The sequence below is a fragment of the Pogoniulus pusillus genome, chromosome Z, assembly GCF_015220805.1.
Source record: "Pogoniulus pusillus isolate bPogPus1 chromosome Z, bPogPus1.pri, whole genome shotgun sequence".
NCBI lineage: Eukaryota > Metazoa > Chordata > Aves > Piciformes > Lybiidae > Pogoniulus > Pogoniulus pusillus.
In genome coordinates, this window is record NC_087309.1 from 7,781,109 (window position 1) to 7,802,922 (window position 21,814).

The 21,814-nt window shown below is 41.5% G+C and overlaps 1 protein-coding gene across 2 annotated transcripts in view; it reads left to right on the forward strand.

Annotated features, from left to right (window-relative positions):
* Positions 1–2,307: 2,307 nt before the first annotated feature.
* The window catches only part of RICTOR (RPTOR independent companion of MTOR complex 2), a 90,976-nt gene continuing 71,469 nt past the window's right edge, over positions 2,308–21,814 (forward strand). For both annotated transcript variants that reach the window (XM_064176449.1, XM_064176450.1), the window contains exons 1-2: positions 2,308–2,898; positions 3,058–3,105. In XM_064176449.1, the coding sequence (XP_064032519.1) occupies positions 2,850–2,898; positions 3,058–3,105 (97 nt within the window). In that variant the 5' untranslated portion in view covers positions 2,308–2,849. The remainder of the gene's footprint in view (positions 2,899–3,057; positions 3,106–21,814) is intronic.

The following is a 21,814-nucleotide window of genomic DNA, read 5'->3' on the forward strand; positions in this document are numbered from 1 at the left end:
CATCACAGAAACATGGTGGGATGACTCGCATGATTGGAGTGCTGTAATCAATGGCTATAGACTCTTCAGGAGAGACAGGCAAGGGAGAAGGGGTGGAGGAATGGCACTGTGTATTAGGGATGCTCTGGATGTCATAGAGATAGAGATTAAAGATGAACAAGTTGAGTCCCTGTGGGTGAGAATTAATGGGAAGGCCAAAAGGGCTGACATTCTGGTTGGAGTCTGTTATAGACCACCCAATCAGAAAGGAGAGGTTGATTTATTAAACAGCTGGAGGCTGCCTCAAGATCACCTGCCCTTGTTCTGGTGGGAGACTTTAACCTGCCAGACATCTGCTGGGACTTAAATACTGCAGAGAAGAGGCAGTCTTAAAGGTTCCTAAATTGTGTGGAGGACAACTTCTTATCCCAGCTGTTACATGAGCCTACCAGGGGGGCAGCCCTGCTTGACCTGCTGCTCACAAATAGAGAGGGGCTGGCAGGGGATGTGGTGGTTGGAGGCTGCCTGGGGTCCAGTGACCATGAAATTATAGCGTTTTCAATACATGGAGAAACCAGGAGTGGCATCAACAGAACCTCCACGCTGCACCTCCAAGGGGCAGACTTCAGCCTATTTAAGGAACTAACTCAGAAAGAAAGGAGCAGCTGTGCAATTGCATTGGCAGACAAGCCGACGAGGGAGGCAGCCAGACTGGATGGGCAAGGAGCTGCTGAAGGGATTAAAGATAAAAAATAGAGTATATCGCCCTTGGAAAAAAGGGGAAGTATCCCAGGAAGAGTCCAAGGATGTTGCTAGGTCTTGTAGGAAAAAAAATGAGAGGCAAAAGCCCATTTAGAACTTAGGCTGGCCACGGCTGTTAAGGAGAACAAAAAATGTTTCTACAAATATATTAATGGCAAGAAAAGGGCCAAGGACAACCTCCAGTCCTTATTAGATGGAGAGGGGAATATAGTGACAAAGGATGAGGAAAAGGCAGAGGAGCTTTTCACCAGCTTTGTTGCCCTTCTCTGGACAGCTTCCAGCGCCTCAACCTCTCTCTTGAATTGAGGAGCCCACAACTGGACACAGCACTCAAGGTGTGGCCTGACCAGTGTTGAGTACAGGGGGAGAATAACCTCCTTTGTCCTACTGGCCACAATGTTCCTGATACAGGCCAGAATGCCATTGGCTCTCTTGGCTACCTGGGCACACTGCTGCCTCATCTTCAGCTACTATCTATCAGTACCCCCAGGTCCCTTTCTTCCTGTGATGAGAGACTGAGAGAGCTGGGGGTGTTTAGCTTGGAGGAGGCTCAGGGCAGACCTCACTGCTGTCTACAGCTACCTGAAGGGAGGCTGCAGCCAGGTGGTGGTTGGTCTCTTCTGTCAGGCAAGCAGCAACAGAACAAGGGGACACAGTCTCAAGTTGTACCAGGGGACGTCTAGGCTGGATGTTAGGAGGAAGTTATTGCCAGAGTGATTGGCATTGGAATGGGCTGCCCAGGGAGGTGGTGGAGGCACCGTCCCTTGAGGTGTTCAAGAAAAGCCTGGATGAGGCACTTAGTGCCATGGTCTCTTCCAACCTGGTTGATTCTATGATTCCATAAAAGGCCTCAAGAGAAAGAAAGGTAAATTCAAGAGTAGAAAATTATTTGACTGCAAAACAGGAAAACACTTTTTTCCAGATTGTGAAGCTATTTTTATATAGCTGACTACTTTTACACTTCCATTATTATTTGCAGTGTTGGTTCCTGAGATTTTGGGAAGGCTGAGTGCAAGATTTTTCTTTGTCTACTTCAGCCTGAAGCTTATTTAAAGTTTTGCCTAATACAGACAAGAAGAAGTGTACACAAATGTATAGGTACCTTCTAATGAGATTTAAAATTGGTTGGTTTGGCGTTTTGTCGGTTTGTTTTTTAGATGCTCGCCCTTCTTTTTATCAAGTACCGAGGTAAGGATCAGCACTTGAGACTGCAGAGAGCCACTGCGCACAGAGAACGGAATCAAATTGTTTCCCGTTTTCAATTGCTTCGCCTATTATGAAGCGTTCAGCAAACATCCGGAGCACAAAGCCAGTGGTCATGCCACATCCACGTGGATTACCATCCCATCACAAGGCAAGTGCAGCTCAAATAAAAATAAAATTTAAAAAAAGAAAAAGAAAAAACGAAAAAGAAAACCTAAGCAGGCAGACCTCATAAAAACAAAACCAAAAGAAAAGCAGTCATTTCAGTTCACAGACCGGTCTTCAGATGTGGTGACGCTGCCGTTATATAGGAAACCAGTTCCCAGATGCGCAAAGTCTTCCTGAAAAGGAGGCATTTCGCCCCATTTCGTAGCGTGGCGGGGAAGGCTCACCAGATAACGTTTCGTTCCCACCACTCTTCTTTCCCCTCAGCGCTGAGCTGCCTAAGAATCCCCTCAGGGAACGCGAGGGGCGGTCCCAGCTACTAAGAGAACACTGCTCCTTCTCACCCAGTCACGCCTCGCAGGCGTAAGGGCGGCGAGGTGGGCGGCCTGGACGCCCCAGTGCCCACCACGCCGCCCCAGAACCGCTAGAAGCGTCCGCCCAGGCTGCTGGAACCCTCTGCCACCGGTTAGGCTGCGAATCGGCAGCTCTCACCCGCTCTCTAGTACTTCAGCTCCCTTATGGGAGCTACCACGCACGACTCCGACACCGCAGACGCCACGGCCTCGCTGCTCGCCTCGCCTTGCCTTGAGCCGCCGCGCTCCTCCTGTCGGCGGCACAGCGACAGGGGCGCAGGGAGGGGAAGGGCCGGGAGGGGACGGGGTGCGCTGCCGGCGGCTTCGCGGGCTTCTCCTCGCGAGAGCGGGCGAGGTTTCCGGTGTTGTGACTGAGGGGCCGTAAACATGGCGGTGAGTCTCCGAGCTCGCTCGTTGAGGCACCTCCGCATCCGAGGTAAGGGAGCTCGGGCAGGCCGCGGCGGGAGGCTGGCCCCTCGCCGACTCTCGCGCTACGCCAGTGCCCAGGCACCTGCTTTGTTCCTTGCCGCCCTCTCTTTCTCTGTCTCCTTCCTCCCCGCCAGCCTAACGCTCTTCTCTCTCCCCGTTCCCGCAGGTCGGAACGACAGCGGTGAGGAGAACGTTCCCCTCGATCTCAGCCGAGGTATGGCCCAGGTGCTGACGGTGCGGGAGCCGCCGCCTGCTTCTTGCCGCGTGCCTACAGCGGGGAGGGTGGGGGTGGGGTGAAGCTGCCGGCGACGAGCGGCCTTGTGCTCCGAAACGGCTGCAGGGGCTCGGTGGGCGGTGAGAGGAAGGCGAAGAAGGAGCAGGGTGCCGGTACCCGCTGACGATGGGCGGCCCGGCGTTCTGTAGTGAGCGCCGCTGCCCGTAGGTGGAAGCCTCTCCTCAGCCCCCGCCGACTGCGGGGCATCTCGGGCACCGCGGTGCCGTATCGGGGCCGCAGGGCTGACGTCCCCAGTCACAGTCGAGGGGAGCCACTGTCTGTGGGCAGAAGCCCCTCGGGCGCGTTTGGGGTTGTTTCGGTGGAGGTCGTTGCTTGTAGGTGGGACTGTTTACAGCGACCGTCCCGCAGTGGGGCTGCCCGCGCCGCGCCCTTCGGCCTCGCTGCCGGGGCTCCCTCTCTGGCTATTGCTCCGCTTGCGGGGTCGGGCCGTGAGTCTCTTGGGAGCGCTTCGGCAGCGGAGGCAGGTCCTACCTCCCATCTCTGTTGTACCTCCATTCCTCACCTAGGCCGACCGGCGGCGGTGCTTGCCGTGAGCGTCTTGCCCTAAGACCACAAGGCTCTTAACTCCCGTTTTCTTGTTAAATTGCTGCAAACATGCTCCACGCCTCTCAAGTGTATAAGGAGGGTGTGGATAGGATGGAGGAATCAACATTAACAGCCGTGGCACGCTAATTTTGTTTCAGACAAACAGGACCTCATTCCCTACCCAAATACATAGTTCATCGTGTCATTCTGAGGGCTAAGGTACGGGAAGGCTTTCCCGAAGAGTAGAAAACTAAGTGACACAGTAGAAGCAATGGGGCAGGTCTTGGTGTGGAAGAGGGAATAAAGTTGATGCTTAAAGTAGAAGTACTCGGCGTCAGGAGATCCAGGACTGCTGCTATCCTGAATAGATCCATTTTATGAGGCAGCATGCAGGACTGTGAAATATAAGGGAGTGCAAATTCTAGCAGCATCAGTAATGTTTTTAGCTTAGTAGGAAGCTGTATCAACAATTTCACATTTAATTGTTTTTTTCACCAGTATAGTCTGTGTTTAGAGGTGGTTTTCTATTGAGCAGTTTTACCATGGGATGAAAGTTATCTTTGTGTATAGGTAGCATATTTGCAAGTGTGTTTTAGTTCCTAGGAAAAGTGCAAAGGGTGTGTTGTTTTTTTGTGGATGTTTTTATTGTTTTTTTCAGTTTAGAGAAGCAGGCTCTTAGGTCTCTTCCCATGGGTGTGATTGCTCTACTGTCTTTAAAATTAAAACAAGTAAAAAAAAATGTGTGACAGAGGCCTTAATAGTTCATAAACATGGCACAGTTATTACTGCAAGTGATGTTAGCAGTTTATGAAATTTATAGAATCAGAATTTTAGTTAGTACGTTTAGTAACTTTTTAATGTTGTGTAACATACTGAAGTACACAGTTTAAATGCTGTAGTGGTAGTTCTTAGTTATAATCGGTTTGAAATGTTGTGCTTGGAATTCAGTAGGCAGCCAGCATTAGGATGCTGATTTTTGCCATGAGATCTTTTCAGCCACCTAGTGATTTTATGAGACTTTATTAATAGCATAGCTACTTCATGGTTGTTGTAAAAGAAGCACTTGGGTAAGATGCAAAAAAATTTTCATTGTGATGAAGGAAAAATGTTTCACACTATGACTATGTAGCTGGCTTCTGTTGAAAAAAAAAAAGTTGGTTATGGTGGTGCTTGCAGTTAAATAAGCTGCTTTAAATTTAGTTGTGAACCTTTTACCAAAAAGTGATGGCTTGTTTTTTTTGTCAGAGAAACTACAGCTGCTGATCAGTTAGCATATAGCAGTTCATGGTAGATATTAACTTTTTACTTTCGTATTCTCTTTTAAATGAAGTTAAGTCTCTGCAAGACGTTAAGATAAGTGATAACTTGATTTGCACACTGCACAGAAGGAATGCATGTTTTTTTTCCTAGCTGGTACAATAATTATGTAAGCAATTAGCTTAGATATTTTAAATTTGTTATCTTAACTCTGAACTAGTAGTACTCACTGTGTGCTGATCAATTTTCCACTGAGCTTAGATTTTCAGTAACAAAAATATACTGAATTTTTTGTTTATTTCTTCAGATAACCAAACTTTATTGATTAGTAAAATAACAGATCTGGGCAAAGTGGAGAAGTGCCATAAAGAGTGCCTCAGCCACATGGACCTATTTACGGTGGCCTCTATATTACAGACATGTGAAATTAGATTGCTGTTGCCTTGTTTTAAAGAAGTTCCTGTTAGTGATGGCTTGACATGACTTAGCATGTACAAGTTAGACCTTCACTAGTTCATACACTCTTTCCATGCAAGATCCCACTACAGTTATTAAATATTTCAGAACTAGTAATAGTGTAGGGAGGATGATAGTGCTGCTTTGGGTCCTACTTATTCCTGCCTTTTCATACACTAAGGCTCCTTTGAGTGCTTTGCTGCTTGTATAACTGATCTACCTTTCTCTGCATGCTTTTCATTTGCTCTTTTCTCTGTTGCCATTGCTCATGTTTTTTTCAGAACACACCACACTGTTCTCTTATGTATTTTTACCACGAGTGTTTATTCTTTGGAGCTTTTTAGTTCTTCGCCTTTCTAAAAATCATATGCAGTAATATTTGTGAAAGGCATTTTGTATTATGGCATGTTGTGTTTATGTGTGTGTGCTCCATATGCCCAAGACAGTTGGAGTTTACAGACTAGGTTAGTGCCTTTGATAGGAATTCTAGCATTGATTCTGGTCATGTGGCTGCATAAACAACCAATACAAGTGTTATATGATTTTTAGCATAATTCATCTTTGTTTCTAACTCTTGCAGGTGTTCTGAGATTCTATACATCCCAGTGCTCAAGGCACTGTTAAAGACGTGTAAACCGTGCTTTGTTTGCTGTTAAGTTCTTTGCTTGCCTCTAACTGAATTGCCTTACCCTGTAGGATGACCACCACTTCTTCATTTGCTGTGGTTTCAGCTGAAGCCTTTGGGTTACAAAGCCTAAGCAGCTCAGAACATGCCTAGTTGTGAGCCATGTCTCACACTGCTCTTCAAGTCAAGTTCTTAAATATCCTTCAAGGGTTCCCTGTTTTGTTTGATTCCTGTGGCTCTGAGCCTGCAATAGCTATTAGGAACTTCTACAGCTTACTGAAGCTTCAGTGAGATATAAAGATGCTAACTGCTGACGTTCAAATGCTACTCGCATCTGTATGTCTTCATTTCCACCCTTTGCAAATAAGTCTTTGCTTTTTGATAACTGTATCTGTACCTAAAATGTAGTGACCTTCAACATCAATACTTTATTATTAATAAAAGTACATTATGAGGTAGATACTTGGATTTAGGTGCTTTTCTAGTACAGCCACTTCTGAGTCTTCTAGCTACAAGACAAGACATATATGAATAACAGAATACTGGCTTTTTTTTCCTCCCTGAGTGTGAGTTTCTCAAAATTGGCTAGTGCTGTCAGAAAAAAATCATCCCCTTTTCATTTTTTGTCTCCATTGTCCATAATTTTTTTTCTATCACATAGGTAAAAATAAAAGAAGTTCCATTTAACATCATATGATGTGAATTGTGTTACTTCTCATAACTCTGCATGGCTTTAAACCACGTAGTTTTTTATTCCATGTGTTCACATGGCAAATCTTAATGCATTGCATGCAGGGCAAGCATCTCAGGATGCTCTGCAGTTTACAGCCCACAAAAATGTTGGGCATTTCTAATGGTTATTTGCAGAATCGCCAAAGAAGGTTGGATGACTTTTGTTTCCAAATTCAACTTGAGATTTGATGACCACACCATTTCCAGCTACCCTCACCAGTATGGAAAAAGCACAGAGGGACACTGTGCACCTGTCTGGTGAAAGTGCAAGTAGTGAGTGAGGCGGGGACAAAACATTTGAAGAGTGCTAGAAGCAAGGCAGTAGGGAACCAGTGCAGAGATAGCTGGTATATACACTTTCTGGTGCTTAGAAGCAGTTCTTCTACACTAGTGGGAAGACTGTTCCAGAAAGCTTTTAAGGTTGTCTTGGATTAGTTTTGCAATACCACTTCTGTCTTGAAAATATGGAGCACTGGAGAAACAGTATTTTAAAACTATGCAAATAAAGTGTGTGGCCACCTTTCACCATTGCTTTGCTCTATGTGGTCATTGTGATAGGTAACTACAGAAGGACACTTGTGTTAGATCACAGAGCAATAGCTGTATGTTTTGCTGTGTTTGTGGATCTGTAACAGAAGCTGTAATAAGAACAAGAAGGAAATTAGTAATATTTTTTAGTTCTTAAAAGGGCAAATTTAAAAACAGTTGAAGAGAGATCTTGTCTTGATGAGAAGTTTTCTACCTGCGTTATTGTATGTTGCAGTTTTTATATAAGGGGAAGTGTTTGGTGATAATGATGACATTTTGAGTAACATGTAACCTTTTATCAAGTTCTAAAAGTAACTTTAAAAGGAGTTAGAGGTAGTGAGTATATGCAGTCCAAAATCAAATGGGTAGCTTTACTTTCTGCACTTCAGTTAACTCTTGTTTTGAAACTGCATTAAGTGCACTGGCATGGCTAACTTGATAACACTTGTGTACCTTTGGGTTAGGTTTTTGAGGTATTAGTGCTTTTACAACATAAAGACTTCTCAGAAATACTAAAATGGTGTGTGCTTGCAATATTTTCACTTTTCATTTCTCAAAACCAGGTACACTTTTAATTGAAGGGAAATATTAAGGCAGCTTTAAAACTTTGACTGGCTTACATAGTCTTAAAGTATCTGTAGGAGCTGGACAATCCTGTATCTTAAAAGGCAGATAGGAAGGCAGATCTTCGGAGTTGTGTGCAGCATCTCTGAATTTGTTTCTGTGAGTTCTTTTATGTTTTTGCTGCTGTAGTTCAGAGTGGTCAACAAATGTCAGCACTTTTCTGAAGGGCAGAGAGTAAAATGACTGCTCTAATATCTTGTTGTTTCTATTTTTATTTGGCAAAGGAGAGTGTTCTGCAATTTGGATTGGTATAAATAACTTAGGTGTTTAAGCAATGCTGGGGTTTCTACATTATAGTATTCTGCCTTTTCCCCTTTCCCACCCCCAGCATTTAACTCTTAGAAACTGTTAAAGTTTCAAAATCTCTGGTTTCTGCCACCTTCTTCATATAAATGTTTTGAAGTCTTTGTCATAAATGTTCTTCAGTCTTTTTTCCTTTCCCCTAGCTCCACCTCACCTCCCTCTGAGATTAATGTAGTTCCTAGTTTCAGGATTTTTTTTTTTGTCAGAGCCTATCCAGTGTAGATGCTATGTAAAGAAACACACCCCTCATCATAATTACAGTAATAAGGAAGCTATGTCAACAAGAACCTACCCAGAAAGAAATGCATCACTTATTTGCCCAATCTCATGACCTTCATGCATACTTTACCAATTACCTTGCGATCTTGAAAGTGCTCCCCTAATAACACTAGAGACACTCAACATCAGGTAGTTCTTCTCTCTACAGGTGGAAGAAGTGAAATAATTATAGTGAAAACTTGCTGTTCTCTAACACTTTGTATCCTTACAAACACAAAACATGCAGAAAACAACTGTGCTTAAGAGGGTTACAGGATGGCTTAAGAATTGGTGTTGAAATAATGGCTTACCAGTTTAGTGAAAAGTACTGAAAAATCAGATAAGCTTTTTATCTTTCATGACAATTTGGACTCCTGCCGTAGAGATTTTTGTTCTGTTGTGTCATTATTTAAAAGAAAACAGAAGTCATCCATCGTGAAAACAGCTAGCTTCCTTACAACTAAGACATAAGTGCATAACTTAAGGCTTTGATAACTACACAAGATTAAATAAGAGGTGTTTTTTTTGTTGGAAGCTTCAAACCACATGCAGATAGGCAAGTGAGTGTATAGTGAGCTCATCACTCCTGTGGTGAGTTCTAATACAGGCAAGAAGGTGCTGTAACACTGCTATACAGAGGGTGGCTGATACTAGAGTAATGATTTTAACTGGAGCAGTCATGACTTTTACAATACAATGTATTTTGCTTTATTCTTGTTATAAAATACGTAGTACTGGTATACTCACATATATGATGGAAACAGGTTTTTTTTTGTTTGCCACCCATCTGCTGTGTGATGGAATGCTTTGGTAGAATGGATATTAGGGGAAAGTTCTTCCCAGAGAGAGTGATTGGCATTGGAATGGGCTGCCCAGGGAGATGGTGGAATCACCATCCCTGGAGGCGTTCAAGAAAAGACTGGATAAGGCACTTAGTGACATGGTTTAGTTGACTGGCTAGGGCTGGGTGCTAGGTTGGACTGTATGATCTTGGAGGTCTCTTCCAACCTGGTTGATTCTGTGATTCTATGAATAAATCAGAAAGAAAAATAGGAGTTAGGAAAACTTCAGAACATGATTAGGCAAGGGTAAATTTATCAAATCCTTGTACTGGTAAAGAAGAGGTGTCTTGGCAAAGATCTGTAAAGCAGAAAGTGAAAAAATGGAGTGAAAAAAAATCCAACACAAAACTCAATTAAAAAAAAAAACTTAACAGCCCCAAAAAACGAAAAAACTGTACTTACATTTGTACTTTATTAGGTATGTGACAGAATTTTAATCTTTGCACTTAACCTGAAAGCTCTGTAGACTCTTGTCATAATTTCTGAGCCATCTCTAAGCTTGTTTTAGACTAAATGCTACTTAATGCTATAGTTTTGGCAATATCCGACCATTGATTGGTGGCTGCTCTAGAATGCTTCAGAATGCTACTTCTAAGTTTATAATTTATCTCTTTTGTAGAAATATGCTAAATTGTCTCAGATATAAAATTAATTCCTTTCCATTTGGAGAAGTGGGTAATTAATAAAATTTCATGCTGTTTATCAGTGATACTTCAAATAACCATCTAAGACTGAAAGGATGACAAAATAGTAAAGATGTTCTGGGACAGTTAGCCATATTTGAAATGCCTCCTCTCAGCTCTTGTTTGCATCTTTTTCATTTTAACCATCTCTCAACTCTGTTTGTAGAAATTTTGTTTGTTGTGAAATGAACTACAGCTGTAAGGCTCCCTTTACAGACCTCTATTAGTAGGAGATACCTTTGCATAGAGGAATGATATTTAAAATTAAACAATAAGTCACAGACTTTAGGACAAAATTATAGTAATTATGAAAGAATAACAAAGAATAATTTCATTAATCTCTCCATGTAACTATGTGTGGTGAACAATACAGAGATTTGTTGTTGTTTTTTTTTCACCTGCATAAAAGATTGGTTCCCTGTTTGGTGCACACAGACTGAATAATTGTTTTTTAAAAACAATAAGTATAGAGGACTATCAGGAACAGCTGTTGCATGGAAATTACTCTTTTGTTTAAGACATGATTAAATCTGTAAGTAATCTTTTTTTCTTTGTTTTCCTCTAAGTATCAGTGAAGTCAGAAATTAGCTTTAGCAACCTCATATCTAGAGAATTTAGAATGTGTTCTTCTTTATGCAAACCATATGTGATTTTCATGAGTGGACTTACTTGGTTTGTTTGGTTTTTTTTTTTCATGAAATACACAAAGAGGAAATGGATAAAAACTTAGTTTTTCCATAAATATGATATTTCTAGATCAGTTTTTTAGGTTAGCCGATTACTTCAGTGAAATAGATTTTTTCCAGGTTGAAATTGGATGTCTTCTGTGTTTAAAGAATTACGCGTACATCTTCATCTGAAAGTCTATAAATGATGCTTCCTGTTCCTTCTCTGAAAATGACCTTTTCAGGAGAAAAGGTCCTCAACAGTCACAGCTGTTGGATGAGACCTGTCCTATGAACAACTGGTGTTCCCAAGCATCATCAGTGTGGAAACTATTTTGAAGTCTGGTTATAGCATTTAGAGGGACGTAGTACCACACTACACGTTTCCCACAGCCTAAAGGTTTCCTTGCTGCAGCTAGTGCTCTTTTGGTTTCTAGTTGTGTACCTCTGTTAACATTTGAATTTGAGAAACTGCTTTACTCTTTCTATGTTTGCTAATTGTCCTTTGTTTCCACCAGCAAACACTGAGATCCTGCATCTGCTAATGTTGCTAGCATTTTTTCTTCTTACCCTGTTAGACAGGGTGTCATATATCTCTGGGGACAGTGCCTAGCTCCTCATATCTATAGTTTATCAGTAAGGGCCATTTAACTGGATGGCATTTATGATTTGGGGTTTTTGAAATATTTGAAATGATAGAGAAGAAAATTAGAATGTCAGCTGGGAAAATATTCTTAAATACAATAATTTCTCTCACAAATTGTCTTCTAAGGTTAGTGGCATTATTTTTATTTTTGTTCTGATAAGTGAGTTAACATGTATAGAATTAATCAGAGTACCTTTGGGTAGTTCTGAAATACTTGTTTAATATGCTATCCAGTTGGTAGTTGCATGATAGGAAATGTTCACAGTATAGCCTTCATTAAAGCAACTGAAAATTTTGACTGTCTTGAATTTTCTATTTCTAGAATTGGTGGCAGAAAAGAAAATGGGTTGCAGGAACTGAAGTTAATGTTTATCATTCAAATTCATAGCTGATATTCTGCAAAGTAATAATTTGATTTGTATACCAACATAACCAGTGTTCGGAATCTGGCAAAGGCTTATCATCCAGCTTTTTATTGGCTTTTGAACGTAAGAACCAGCTCTACTGGGTCACAGTGTCCTGTCTTTGACAGTAGCTGATGACTGATGTGGAGGAGTAGAACAACAGGGCAAACAAACATGTAGTCACGTGGCTTTGGAGCTTTCCCCACCCTCCAGCATTTTGTGCCTCTCTTCTTTTGGTAGTGTTTTTTTTGTTTTATTTTGGGTTTTTGTTGGTGTTTTGGGGGTTGTTTTTGTTTGTTTGTGGGTTGTTTGTTTTTGTGCTTTGGTGGGTTTTTTTTTTATTATTTACTAGTTTGTTTTGTTTGGGTTGGTTTTTTCAGCATTTTAATGTCTGGAAATGTTAGAGCAAGTTCTTCCACAGCTTACTTGTGTATTCTGGAAGAATTCAAATTTTTGTTGTACTATGAAGTGGTAATGAGGGAACTTTTCTTAGCAGACTGTAATCACATCTTGCTTTTAGTCATCATACTGTGCACTAGTTATAGTTGAGTATCTCTTACTGTACAAAGATGACATTGTTTTTCAGGGAGGAAGGGAAAATAAGTATGTAATAAAAAAAAAAAACTGTATATACCAAGAACGATTGCTAAGATTCTTGGCATTAACATTGCATTTTCCTGAGAGTTGAGGACATAACTGTAAATTTAAGTAGAGATCCATGTTCTGTATGAATAGGCAAGTTGTCTGAAGAACAACAGTTTTTTAAACCCTCTCTGGTACTTTGATGTAGTCCTAATTTTTAATATTATTTTAATAATTAATATTTAAGTAATTCCATCCAGGACAGTGTGCATTGGTATAAAACATAAAAGGGCTAGTTTATCAAAAGCTATATGTTACATTCAAATAAGCATGGTATGTCAGTTTTTTTTTTTACTCTTCAGAGTTTAAAGATATTTTGTTGTGCATTTCAATATTTATGTAGCCAGTTTTCAGCTTTCTCTTGTGCTTCTGCTCAAGTAGTAGAACCATAGCTTTACTGGTAGCAACGCTGTTAATGTTTCAACCATATAACCTATTTTTCAGAGGTTTTAACAGTAAAACAATTCTGTTTTTAAATTGTTAAATTAAATTTGTTACATGAGATCACACCAGGAATAATTAAGGGTGAATCATAGAATCAGCTATGTGGAAAAGGACCTCCAAGATCATCCAGTCCAACCTAGCACCCAGCCCTAGCCAGTCACCTAGACCATGGCACCAGGTGATGGTGACTCCACCACCTCCCTGGGCAGCCCATTCCAATGGCAAATCACTCTCGCTGCCAACAGCTTCCTCCTAACACCCAGCCTATACTTCCCCTGGCAAAACTTGAGGCCGTGTCCCCTTGTTCTGTTGCTGGTTGCCTGAGAGAAGATACCAACCCCCACCTGGCTACAACCTCCCTTTAGGTAGCTGCAGATGGCAGTGAGCTTCCTCTTCTCCATGCTAAACACCCCCAGCTCCCTCAGCCTCTCCTCACAGAGATGTTACAGACCTCTCACCGGCTTTGTCACTCTTCTCTAGACACATGTTCCCGTACGGAAGGATGGCTTTTCTATACAGAATCTCAGTGTCTTTGTTAGAAGTAATATAAGACAAAAATTAAGAAAGTAGTTAATTTTTTAACTGCTGTTACTTTTTCAGGCTGGCTGCACCAGCAGAATTTTCCTGTCACCTTTATCTGTACTTAGGAACATTTTTTAAACTATCCTTCAATTTGCAGTATTTTATGCACATCTGCGAAGAAGTCTCTAAAGTCACCATAGACGTTTAAACTTTACTTTCCTGTTTACTTGTAGAAGAATTTATATGCAAGTCTAGATGTACAGAGCTAGGTATGAAGGATTAGAGTCCTAAGTGTAATCCTGCTGGACAACTTTTGATCTGTGGTTATAGTGATTTCTAGATCCTACCTTGGATATGCAGTTGCTTGCACTGCTTTCTAGTTAATTAAGGCAGAGTTTTTTTTTAAACATGAAGCTTACTTTCTGATGTAGGAAGAGCAGTTCTTTTGCTTTATTTACTGACTGCCATGAAAGGGAGATGTGCTTTTTCCAAATTTCTGAGCTGCTTTTATCTATTTGTAACTTTTTTAAGCAGCAAGATGAAAATAATTTGAGTTCTTAGCTTCTATTTTCTTTCTATTTCCATGAACACAAGTTACTGAAAGAGGTACTCAAAGCCCTTTATCTTTATTTAACTTGTGGAAGCTATAGAAATCAAACTAAAACTCTGTGTACATTCTACAGAAGACACTGCATGTGATCACTTGTACTTTTCAAGGGAATGATCTCAATTGTTAAGATTTGCTTTACATTTTCAAGCTTTTTTTAAACTAAATGGAAACTATTTGGCAAAACTTAGACATCACAAACAATTATTTGTAAGTTTTTACTTTATAAATTGAGACATACCTTCAGTCTAAGCTTGTATTACAGTGTTTTTGAAAATTGCAGACTGTAAATTGTTCATGTGAGCCTTTTTCTTTTCAGTCTGGCAAAATGAAGTTGATGCGTCAGTATAAATAATTCAGGAGTGATCTATCATGGAGTTTGCTTTTTTAAATGTAGCTTTCTTCCATTGTTCTTAGAACATAGTTGGTTTTCCCCCCTCTGACATTGGCACAGTTTTAATTAGATGTAAATTAAGAATGCTTCATATTATGAGAGATTACATAATTGTCCTGGTTTTTCTTTTTGTCACAGCAAGAATTAAAGGTGTTGATATTAAAAATCTTTTAGGAGACTGATGACCTGTCACCTAGGCTTAAATTGGACACCTTTAACTGATTTCTAATGTTCTGGTGCTTTTAATAACTGGCAACTCATGATTATTTTGGTGGAAATTGGAGAACAATGCATTAATGTTTCCAGTTGGTGTGTATTTCACTCAACTAACTTAATTTTGGCAGCACATATTTTAACAAGCCTCTAACAGCAGCTTTGTAATACAGTTTCATAGCACTTAGACTTTAAAAATCTCTAAAAAAATGAGAGAGGTGCATAGTAGTTCCCTAGGATCACCCATTTACATTGTGATTCTTTCAGTAAAAGGAAGGTACCTCTGGTATTCTTAGTCAATTCTGAAATGCTTAATTGTAGTGAGGTATGACTTCTTTATGAGAAATCTGTAGGTGTATAACTTTTTTAACACTGATCCTAGTAGTTGTGATAGCAGCTTTTAGTGCAGTCTCTCTTGAGTTTACTTACTGTACAGACATTGGTTACTGTGTACAGCTGCTGTTCCAGTACGTACTAAGTGATGCATATAAAATATACATTCCTCACTTTAACTCATTATGTCTGACTTCAGAGTTACTGAATTATTTGTGTGCTAAAGTCTACCATTCTTTTTGTTTGCTTTATATCCATGCATGCATAACAGACTAGTGGACTGGCATGCTGGTAGCTTACTGAATGTGATCAAACAATGCTGCTAAATCTGTCAGGGGAAAGGAACCATCAGTTTTGCTAATATAGCTGTTGCTGGTCCTGTTTCATCCCTGCATTAGCTAGTGCACTTGATGTTTTGTGTAGCGGGAGCTCTGTGGTGTTTTTTCTCTCTGGAGAATGGGCTCTGTCAGAATGCATCATGATTCTTACTGGGGAAGAATAATATCACAGTCCTGAAGGGGTGAAAGAATGAGTCAAGCCCTGAAAAAGGTCATGAGAGTTTAAAAACAAACAACACAACTTAGAAGGTTTTTAATACTCATGCACCTACAAACTCAAGATGTAGACAATTAGGGAATTTGTAAGGTTAGAGTGTTGAAATGCTGATTTGATTCTGTTCTAAAGATTATCATTCTGTGTACTGGGTATTACTTATTTCAGTGGTGATGAGACAGTGTTTGGTGTAACACAACAAAGATATGTGATACTTCAAAGCGCTTGCTGTCCAGAAAAGAGCCAGACACACAAAATGGTCAGCAAGTTAAGCTGTTGTTGTAGAACACAAGTGTGCTTGTCTTGACATTTTTGCATATATCAACAATTTTCCAGATGAAGCCACTTTGCCTTAAATCTCATGTGTATTAATCAGGACAACTTGGCAAGTGTAAAAGTGCATTTAAATAAACCTCTGAAGTCTGACTTTTTGTTCTTTTCTGGAGAGGGTGCACAATGCTTCCACCAATCTACCTGTGAATGGCTTAGTGTCACAACCACTTTTGTGGATATTTTTGTAAGATTTTTAGTATTCCATTTGGCTCTGTAACCCAGTAGAAAACTAGCACAGACAAAAAGTGAGTAGCGTTCTGCTGGCTTAGGTAGCAGAATTATTTTAACATGAAATGGGCGGGTACCAGAGTAGTAGTGTGAAGGACAAGGTTTGTCATGTAGTGAGACAGAGTAAAAAGAATAAAAGCAAGAGAAAGAATTGTCAGTCTTTGGCACAGGAAAGCAGTAAGATTGTCTTGGCCATTTTGCACAATTCCACCCTCAGAAGCACCGTGGGAAAGAATGTGAAAATAATTGTTGTTGCTATGGACCAGTTCAAGATCATAAAATGACAGAATCATTTATGTTGAAAAAAGACCCTTGCAGTCAAGTTCAGCTGTAAACTTAACACAGTACCAAGTCTACCACTAAACCATTTCCGTAAGGACCAAATCTGTATCACTTGAATAATGATGTTTGATGACTTCTCCACTTCACTGGGCACTGTTACAGCGCTTGACAATTTTTTTGATGAAGCCTTTTTTTGCTGACATGAGTAAGCATCTCAGTAATAAATGAGATAAGTCAGGAAAAAAAAATGAGAGATCTTAAAATTATAACAAATAGCTTCACTTATTTTTGTTAGTTTCAGATAGAAATGCAGGGAGACCTAAAGAGCAAGGGTTAATCAGGACTAAGAAATCTCTGCAGTGGTGGCCTGAACTGAGATCCTTAAGAGACCAACCCTTAAAAAAAAAAAAAAGGCAAAAACCCCCCACAAAAACAGACTGAAAAAGCCACCCCCCTCCTCCAGGCAAAAATAAATGTAAAACAAAACAATGCCAGAACACAAAACTAATGATAAGGCACTGATACTTCTTTTGGGAGACAAACCTCTGTTTTTTTGCCATATTTTTCCATTCCTGCATTAATCCATGTTCTTCAATGCTGTTGCATGAGATTCTTATAACAGGAAGATAGGCAGAGCTGCTTCTGATCTTTGATAATGGGAAAGCGACATGACTTATTTGGCAGAATCCAGAATGTATTTAATCTATTTGAAACTCATTTTAATGTGAGAAACAGATTAACTAACCTTCACATTTTTGAAGGTGCATTATATTGTTTAAATTCTTTTACTTACATCTACCACATGTGAAGTTCTGTTGGGCCTATCTACCTTTCTTATTGGCTTTATTTTTAATAAAAATTATTCATGCTTGAGTAACTAAGTAAATATTATGCCTTCTCCTAATATGTAATGTATTTCCAGAAGAGGAAATACAGGAGAGCCAGTCTTTCCTTCAAGTTAATATGTCACAATTCTCTAGGTAGCTTTTTTCTTTGGGAAAAAATCTTTCAAAAAGTTTTTTTTCTGAAGTTTAAAGTGAGACTTGAACTTTTGACACAGCTTAGAATCACAGAATCAACCAGACTGGAAGAGACCTCCAAGATCATCCAGTCCAACCTAGCACCCAGCCCTATCCAGTCAACCAGACCATGGCACTAAGTGCCTCATCTAGTCTTTTCTTGAACACCTCCAGGCACGGCAACTCCACCACCTCCCTGGGCAGCCCATTCCAGTGCCAATCACTCTCTCTGTGAAGAACTTCCTCCTAATATCCAGCCTATACTTTCCCCAGCACAACTTGAGACTGTGTCCCCTTGTTCTGTTGCTGGTTGTCCGGGAGAAGAGACCAACCTCCACCTGGCTGCAGCCTCCCTTCACGTAGTTGTAGACAGCAATGAGGTCACCCCTGAGCCTCCTCTTCTGCAGGCTGCACACCCCCAACTCCCTCAGCCTCTCCTCATAGGGTTTGTGTTCCAGGCCCCTCACCAGCTTTGCCGCCCTTCTCTGGACACATTCCAGCACCTCAGCATCTCTCTTGAATTGAGTGGCCCAGAACTTGTGATGGTTTGGGCTCTTACCCCCCCCCCCCCACACTTTTGGAATTGCCCCAGCTAACTCAGAAGGCCTCCAGGAGTATAAATGAAGCTATTTATTTACAAGCAGCACAATATACAAGCAGATAGTTACAGTATATACAGTTATATACAGAAATATACAAAGGATAAACAATACAGAAGCACAACTCCCCTCCCAGAAACCTGAGTCCCCAGGAGGGGCTCTCAAAACACCCCAACACCTCCCCTTGCCCTCTCAACCTACCCCAAATCCTGAGAAAGGAATAGAAGTGCAGCCAAGAGTTTAAGAAGGAAGGGTAGTGGCAGTGAGGTTAAGGAGATGTGGCTTGGTCTGAAGCTCAAAGCAGAGAGAGAGACAAAAAGGACAATGTTATCTGTTGTTTACTTCTTGTTCCCAGAGTTCTCAGCGGGACTGTGAGAGAAGGAGACACAGCCATGTTTACCTTTTCACAGCCCATTATCTAGTTCTTTTCACCAAAACATTCCAGCTTGCTTCAAACTAGCACAGAACTGGACGCAGTACTCAAGGTGTATCCTGACCAGTGCTGAGTACAGGGGCAGAATAACCTCCCTCATCCTACTGGCCACACTGTTCCTGATGCAGGCCAGGATGCCATTGGCTCTCTTGGACACCTGGGAACACTGCTGGCTCATCTTCAGCTATTATCCACCAGTACCCCCAGGTCCCTTTCCTCCTGGCTGCTCTCCAGCCACTCTGTCCCCAGCCTGTAGTGCTGCTTGGGGTTGTTGTGGCCAAAGTGCAGAACCCTGCACTTGGCCTTGTTAAATGTCATCCCATTGGCCTCTGCCCACCCATCCAGCCTGTCCAGGTCCCTCTGCAGGGCTCTCCTACCTTCCAACAGATCAACACCTGCTCCTAGCTTGGTGTCACCTGCAAACTTACTGATGCTGGACTCAATCCTCTCGACCAGATCATCAGTGAAGATATTGAACAGGACTGGGCCCAGCACTGATCCTTGGGGAACACCACTAGTGACAGCTGCCAACTAGATGTGGCACCATTCACCACCACCACTCTCTGGGCCCAGCCTTCCAGCCAGTTCTTGACCCTTATCAGAGTGAATCTGTCCAAGCCATGAGCTTCTTGTGGCAGACAGTGTCAAAGGCTCTACTGAAGTCCAGGTAGACTACATCCACAGCCTTCCCCACGTTCACCAGGTGGGTAACCCGATCATAAAAGGAGATCAGGTTGGTGAGGCAGGACCTGCCCTTCCTAAACCCATGCTGGCTGGGCCTGATCCCTTGGCCATCTTGTAGGTGCTTTGTGATGGCACTCAAGATGACCTGTTCCATGACCTTGCCTGGCACTGAGGTCAGGCTCACAGCTCTGTAGTTTTCTGGCTCCTCCTTACGACCCTTCTTGTGAATGGGTATCACATTGGCAGCTTCCAGTCTTCGGGGACCTCTCCAGTGAGCCAGGTCTGTTGATAAATGATGGAGAGTGTCTTGGCCAGCTCAGCTGCCAGCTCTCTCAGCACCCTAGGGTGGATCCCATCCGGTCCCATGGACTTATGAGGATCCAAGTGACTTAGCAGATCCCTTATTGCTTCCTCATGGATTAGAGGGGGACTGTACTGGTCCCTGACTCCATCTGTCACTTCAGGAGCCCAGCTGTCCTGGAGACAACCTGTCCCACTAGTGAAGATTGAGGCAAAGAAGGTGTTAAGCACCTCTGCCTTTTCTTCGTCCTTTGTCACTATGTTCCCCTCTCTATCTAACAAAGACTGGAGGTTGTCCTTGGCCCTTCTCTTGCCATTTATATATTTATAGAAACATTTTTTATTTTCCTTGGCAGCCGTGGCCAGCCTGAGCTCCAAATGGGCTTCTGCCTCTTGATCAAGTAGTCATCTGTAAGCTTAGTTCTTCCGAGCTATTATGTTATTAGAGGGTGCTTATTTCTTCACTGTATTTGTGGTTTTTTTTCCCTGCAACATTAGTGTTGCTGTTGTATTGAAGTGTAAGCTAGATAACTTGGTGTATTCATATTATCAGAAGTGTCCTCGTAGCTGTAAAATTTTACTCTGAGGTCTCAACTTTGAGTAAAAGTACTTACCTGCTGCTGAAGCTTCTGAGAAGTACCTGGCTGCTCTGCCAAGTACTGCAAACATGGTTTTCTTCAAACTTTTCTGTTTTAGAAGTGAGAGCTTTTTAAGCAGAAAGATGACAGTCTGAGGAACAGTTTCTGTAACTGCAGTTTTTCATACATACATAAAGTAAAATGGTTTAGTACACATTTTAATTGCACAGTATCATTACAAAGATCTGTCATTGCTACTGAATTTTTACTGTAAGAGGTATTGACATTGCCATGTTCTGGTTTCTTCACATCCAAATTGGTTGCCTTTCTGATTAGCATAACTTTCTCACTTCTGAGTTTGTCTGCTCTTAACAGAACAGAAATTTTCATTTCTAGTGGCATACAAGAGGCCTCTTGCAGTAGTCTCATGGGTTTTAGACTCCATATAGTATGCATAGTTTTGGTAGAGTTTTTCCTTGAGTATTTAGCTGTCTGCGCTTTCAAAATTAAATCTTAAAGGCATATTTCTAGTAATTTTGTAGAGTTATTGTTGCTGCTTGTTCTCTAAAGAATTCAGGAAGAACAGTCTGGGGAGCTGCACACCTGTGGTCTTTCTTGTGACGTAATGGAGTGTGTTACAGATGCAAAAGTGATGTGAGCCAGAGAGATTTTGTGATGGTTTGGGGGTTACCCCGCCCCCCCACACTTTGTATTTGCCCCAGCTAACTCAGACGGACCCTGGGAATATAGATGAAGCAATTTATTTACAGCTAGCAAAATTTACAAGCAGCTATTTACAATATATACAGTTATATACAATTATATACAGAAATATACAAAGGATAAACAATACAAAAGCACAACTCCCCTCCCAGAAACCTGAGTCCCCAGGAGGGGCTCTCAAACCACCCCAACACCTCCCCCCGGCCCTCTCAACCTTACCCCAGTTCTCAGGAAGAATAGAGGTGCAGCCAAGAGGTTAGGGAGCAGGGTTAGTAGGAGCAGAGTTAATGAGATGTGACCAGGTCTAAGGCAAAAGCAAGAGTGAGAAACAAAATGGAGAAAAAGTCTTTCTTCTTCCCAGAGTTCTCAGCGTGACTGTGAGAGAAGTTGACATCAATTGTTTTTCATTTCACTGCCCGTTATCTAGTTCTTGTACCAAAACATTCCAGCTTGCTTCAAACTAGCACAGATTTCCACCCATTACATAAGGCAGGCCAAAGTGTAGAAATCAGCCCAAGTGATATCCATTCTGGATATATCCTGATGAAATTGCTGGTTATGTTTGCTCTTTCCAAATCTGTTGTGTTTGAAGTTTTTCAACTACAGAATGATATAAAACCATCTTGATTTGTAGAGGGGTGATGAGGAAGGTCCTTTCTTTACATCTCTGATGCTTTGAATACCTTTGTGTAATGCAAAATATACATATATCCCTTCAGGCTGAACAGATAAGTAAAAGATGTATAAGCCACAAACTCATCTGTAAGCTGTTCATACTGCAGTAGAAAGCAAGTTTCTTTCACTGGAGTTAATGTGGGGTGCCTTTGTCTTTGTTGCTTTCTGGATGTCCAGTGGTTTGACTTTTATTTTTTCCCCCTCAAGATTTTCTTAACCTAGTGAGATTTGGGTTTTTTAATGTCATTTTTTAATTCTGATAATATCACAGTATCACAGTATCATCAGGGTTGGAAGAGACCTCACAGATCATCAAGTCCAACCCTTTACCACAGAGCTCAAGGCTAGACCATGGCACCAAGTGCCACGTCCAGTCTTGCCTTGAACAGCTCCAGGGATGGCGACTCCACCACTCTGTGCTGCTTGTCCTATTCTGCCTCTGCTCTCAACCTTGTTCCAAAAAGCAGAATAGTCTTGTCTCTTCTTGCTGTTTGGTAGCCTTTTTCCATTTCCTAGCAC